This window comes from Protopterus annectens, chromosome 8.part0 (genome assembly GCF_019279795.1).
Source record: "Protopterus annectens isolate FY-2018-M chromosome 8.part0, PAN1.0, whole genome shotgun sequence".
Lineage (NCBI taxonomy): Eukaryota > Metazoa > Chordata > Ceratodontiformes > Protopteridae > Protopterus > Protopterus annectens.
Genome location: NC_056741.1, coordinates 103,186,625 through 103,192,624, shown reverse-complemented (window position 1 = coordinate 103,192,624; position 6,000 = coordinate 103,186,625). Strand labels below are relative to the sequence as shown.

At 34.9% G+C, this 6,000-nt stretch overlaps 1 protein-coding gene across 1 annotated transcript in view; it reads left to right on the top strand.

The window, feature by feature from the left end:
• Positions 1-714: 714 nt before the first annotated feature.
• The window catches only part of LOC122808149, a 773,706-nt gene continuing 768,420 nt past the window's right edge, over positions 715-6,000 (top strand). Inside the window, exon 1 of the mRNA XM_044079121.1 lies at positions 715-894. Within this exon, the coding sequence (XP_043935056.1) occupies positions 804-894 (91 nt within the window). The 5' untranslated portion in view covers positions 715-803. The remainder of the gene's footprint in view (positions 895-6,000) is intronic.

Here is a 6,000-nt window from a genome sequence, read left to right as displayed (position 1 = left end):
TGACTCCACATGAAGACTACGACTTGGGCATGGTTCATCAAAGCCAAGGACATGTCTCATTTTGTTTGGCTGCATATAGCAATACTAAAGTGAGTGACACTGACTCTATCCTCTCAGGGTGGTTAATCTCATCTTGTGCACTAATTCCCATCCTCCCACCAACAAGATCTTCCCTTTCCTGAGTTTCTAGATAATATTGTGTCATCTGGATAATAACCAAGGCATCATTACTCTATGCATGGATATTCCAAAAATATGAGTAAACCTAAAGGTTGGATCTACATCCAGATGAAGATTCAAACTCATTCAGACTGACTAAATCACCTAGCTAGATGTCAAATCAGTACAAATATGCCAAAAACTAATGGACATTATTCTATTTCAAATTAATTCTTTCAGTTGTAAATATATACATTTGCTTTATTTAATTAAACATGTTTTTGGCATTGCATTTTTTCTTCTTTGCAGTTTTCAGATGACAGATCTAACACAGCATAATGAGAAAGACGGATACATAAACTGTCTTTAAGTCATGCTAGAGACTGTTATAGAGTGAGAAGGTATGAGAAAACAGGAAGAAGTGGGAAGAAACATTGAGAGAATCATGACAAGTAAGGCAATGAAATAAAAATGTTTAATGAAAAGAGAAGTTTAAGAGGAAGTTGGCATGTGACACAAAAGAAATAAGAAACAGGAAAAAGGAGACTACAGAAAGACATATTGCAACATACATATAGTTAAGGAGAAGATAGCGTAAAAAGGTTACAGAGAAATAAAACAGAGAATTGTAAAAATCAGACAACATGACAGAAAGAGATATCTATTCAGTTGTTAAGAAACCTAATCGGCAAGACAAAGATTCAACAACAGAACCCAGGAAAAGAGGAAATTATGGTGAATATCTATTTTCATTCTTTCAGTCATCATGTGTAAATAATTTTTACATTGCATATTTAAAAAATATATATCTGAACAGTCATCTGAAGGAGAACTACTATGTGATTTATATTTCTAGTTTTAATAGTAAAATAATTAAATCTAATGCTGAAAGATATGAATTTACATTAGAGTCACAACTAAGTTCATGAATGTAACAACACAAAGCTATTTATAGATATGAGAAGTGAGGTGTTTTTCTAATGTATAATAAAAATAAGCTCACTTGTCACCTGATTAGCATCAAGTAGTATGAATCTTGATTTCATTTCATCATATTGTACTTCTCATATGATAAATGACTTCTGAACTGTCAGGTGGTCTTCCTAAATTAGTTTTAATTTGTACTTCAGGAAACTGAAGAAATGTCTTAGGAGAGGGTTGTTATGTTGCTTGCTTTCTATTTAGACTGCACACCAGAGGATAATTTACAAATATGTAATTTATAACTTGAAGTTGTAGCCTTCTGCTCAATGTTTTTGTGGAAAGAAGAAAAACAATAACTGCATTAATACGATTGAATGTCTACATTAACATTTAACAATTCACTGCACTTTTCTGTTGGCTGCCATGTCTGTTTGTCTTCTTGTTTTTCAGATTTTTTTTCATCTGTCTGTTTATATGTCTCTGGTTGACTAATACAAAATAAATTCTTGTAGAGAACACATTTTTTAAATGTGATTATAAATGTCTTTGCTAAAGTGTAAATTAAAGTTCTTCCTATTAATAGTTATAAGAACAAGTCTGCTGACAAAACAGATACCAATTTTTTACTATTTTATGTAAGTATTTACTGTAATTTTTAATATTTTGGTAATGATTATGTGCACTGTTGGAATCTCTTAAAATGTCACAATTTACATGTCCTTTATATGTATTTAAATTATGTTTACATCTTCTAGCTGTACATCTTTTTTTTCTCCAAAATGTTTATACCATTTGACGTGCAACTATTCCACAGACATGACAGAATGTAGGGATACAGTAGGACAGGTGGCTCAGGTGTGATGAAGTGAATTTATATTGTATGGCAGAGATGATAAGAAGATATCTATTTGTATTTTGTTGCAGTATGGTAAATTGGCATGCTGTAGAAGAATTTGCCTGTCTTTATAAGAGGTGTATAAAAAGGAGATAAAAGAAAAAAAAAATGTCACTAAAAACAAGCCTATAAACCTATGTATACAAATATTAACAATCAATACCAGCTGTACTTATTTGGTTACAAAAGTAAAAAGTTTGAAGAAAGTTAATGCAAGGCACACAATGTTCATCAGTTATTGTCTTCAATGTTTAACAATATTAAACATCTATAGTACTCACTGGAACTGCTTACTCATGGCACGGCCATAATAGAATGTTTAATCTAATCTGTAGCCTGATTATTAAGTATTAAATAAAGAGATGTTTTTCTATGCTTTTTTAAAATATTTTACACACTATGCAGATGCAACAGACTGTGTCAGACAAATATTCATATTAGCATTCTTTTCAATTGTGCCTTTCATTTTAAGATACCTTTATAATGCAGTGATAAATGCCACAGCATACTGCTTTAAAAATCCTCTAAAGACTGTTCTTTCATACTGTTTGTTAAATGTGCTGTTCTCCTGCAGTACACACACACACACACACACACACACACACACACACACACACACACACACACACACACACACACACACACACACACACACAGTCTTAACACCTGACTTTTCTAGGTTTTTTTTTTTTTTTTTGATAACTTGAAATGTACAGGCCACATATCACACTTTAAAGCAACCTATATAATCATGGGGCATGCATAACTGTTAATATATGTTCAACTCTGTGTTACACTTCAGTCATTTCTGATATAGTATAGATGCATGCAGCCTATAAGTTGATGCCACCATTTCTTCTCTTTTTTTTTCTTCAGTGAAAGCCTGCTATACATCACATACTCTGTATATCAATGCATCCATTGGGGTTTTCTACTTAAGACCCTAGCTCCATCCTGAAGTAAATAACATGACTCTCTTGGAAGAACAGGCTCCAATGACATCAGCACTGGGTTAAAAAAACGAAGGGTCTCTGTCAAAAACACATCCAAAATCTACACTAAGAACTCATAGACTGTACTAAGAAAATTTAAAGTTGACAGGCATCATTAAGAGTAAGGCAGTCAGTAATTTCATTTTATATAGGAAGCACTATAATAAGAGAACATACAGTAAAGATGATTGAGAAAATCGACCACTTTATTTAAAAATATCTCAGTATTTACATTGAGCATTAACATAGGTTATACCAGATGACTGGAAGAGGCACACAAAGTAAACTATTTTTGTTTTAACTACTTGTAAACAAGGTGTAGATCTAATTGTGGACATCAATGGTACGAGTCTGTATCCATAACTGTAGGTCATCTAAGCTTATGCAGAAATTCTGGATTCATGTCCTAAAATTGGAAACACATGACTTGAAAGTAGTAAGTTTGAAAACTGGCTTTCAAAAGAACCAGTATTTGAAAAGTGATACATTTGAAACCCCAACAATTGAATATAATATTGCAGCAATTCAAATAATAAAGGAAGGATATTTTTGCAAGTGTGGCTTTGCCTCTTGCATCAGGGTGCATAGCACACATACATAAGGGAGGGATGGGTGAAACAAACTCCACATTCATACCACCATGGAGAAATTGGTATCTCTGTGTACTGTACTGCACTATTTAAACATAAATTTGTTTTCTTGAAAACAATGAAATCAAATGTCAATTGTACCACATATTTTGATGAATGACATCACCGTTGTATATTACCCTGATGTTTTAGCAAAAAAGTGGTTGCACAGCATAAACATGGTCTATAGATATACATCATATATGTATTCATAGCCTATTCTACCGGGTAAGAGGAAGAAACACACACTCACAGAAGACAGGAATTCCTATATTTGAACTCCATACCAATCTACTGATAGACTTTACATGCAAGTGTATTAGAAGCACACACATGAGAAGTCTGACTACATGTGAGTCACACTGCATCATTGAAGAAATAACATTAGCTGTGTCATGCAAAGGATTTGTGTGTGCAAAATTACTTCTACGGCTATGTGGGATCCTACATTTTGTCAATAGTAAGAGGTTTAAGACACTCCTGAATCCATTTACATATATACACACACACAGACAGACACACACACACACACACACACACACACACACACACACACACACACACACACACACACACACACACTCAAGCCAGTCTCACTGCTGTATTTGAACTTCTTAATATCTACTGACACAATCTACATGCAAGTGTATTATAGGCAAATGCCCATGGGAAGTATGACACATAAGATGACTGCTGTAATAAATGAACCCCTTTCCTATCTATTTACAGAACTTAGAGTGCCCAGTACTTAACACAAGTACTGCCACAGAAGTCTGCCTTCTATTATGTGAGGGTGAACTTTATAGAGGATGATATCAACATTGTGTTGCAGAGAAGATGATGTTGGGAGAAGGGTCCAACACTGATGTGCACTCACCCTGCAATGAAAAGATTTTCCAGACTATTTCAGTGAGGCCAGCAGTACATAAGCTCATATTTACATGACTCTATGCACAACCCACAAGTTCATACACACACACACACACACACACACACACACACACACACACACACACACACACACACACACACACACACACACTTTGACTGCTATAAGAGTAGAATCCCTTACATATCTAGTTACACAATCTAGAGGGCACAGTACGTAATGCAAGCATCACTGCAGAAGTCTGACTTCTGCAGTTTGATCATGCGGTGCACATAGGATTAGTTTCTCATTCTGTGTCAGAGAAGGTATTGTGATATTGAAGGTTTTGTGTAAACCATATTGGTTGATAGGCAGGAGTAACTGCAATCTTATGATCAATAATACGTATGTACTGCTGACTTGGGTCAGCTATGCTATCATTACTGTATATTGCAGAGCTGATACTAACACATACCTGTATAGTGTACATGAGACACACACAGCTGTGAAACACAGAATGGACAATGAAGCATTCATGGCTCATCAGGTTAGGATGATGGCATGTAAACATTAATGACTGCTACTGTTACTAGCAATGGTATCTGCATGTGCATATGCAATGTACGCTATCACTACAACACAATCCTTAATATACCAATGCAGAAAGGCTTAGTAATGATGAAGTATGTGTGTCAAGGCTCTCTCTCATCAGATATTTGCAAGTGTAATTGTTGCAGTACAGACCTGTCTAGAATGATGTAGTCAGTTAAATCACACAATTAACTGCAGTTCACTTGAGTACATTAAGCAATTTCCGTATAATGAAGGAATAAAATCCAGTAATAATACTTAGTTTTGTTCCAAATCTTTTCCTAAAGTGCAATGTGAGAAAATTATTTGTGCGTATGTTCTTGAAGTATTAGCACATGCATGATTATACTTTGAGGTGTTGAACTTGGAATGTGAAGTAGCAGTGTTCAGCTGTGTTCAGTAGTGCTCCCTGCCAACCTTTGTGCAAATAAGGAGCAGGGAGAAAATGTTGATTGTGATTAAATGTTGGACAGATCTGTTTTATGTTAACATGTTGCATATATACACTTAGCATGTTGTAGTATACTTTTCATATGTTATGGCCAAAGCTTATTTCAAATATGAGTTGTTGTACTTGCTTTCCCTGTCTGTGTGATGTTAGGCAGTGAGCAGTGTTTACTGCTGAATGAAAAAAGTGAACATTTTAATTTTGTAATCATTCTGCAGTGCAAACAGGCTTAGTGGTGATGCTCAGCCATCAGCAGTCTGGACAGTACTGAGTGGACAAAGTCCACATGTCACCTTGCATTCTCTGTGGCACTAGGTGTAAGCTCAATGAGCTAAATGAAAAAGCAGAGCTGAAGAAGAGTTTGAGTGTAGCATGCAGATCATTTTACAAAGAATATGAGAATATGATTATTAGAATAAATGTTGATCATGACTGTAAGACTACACAGGAATGAGTATCCTAAGTATGCTTATTGCACAAATTGTGACAGCATG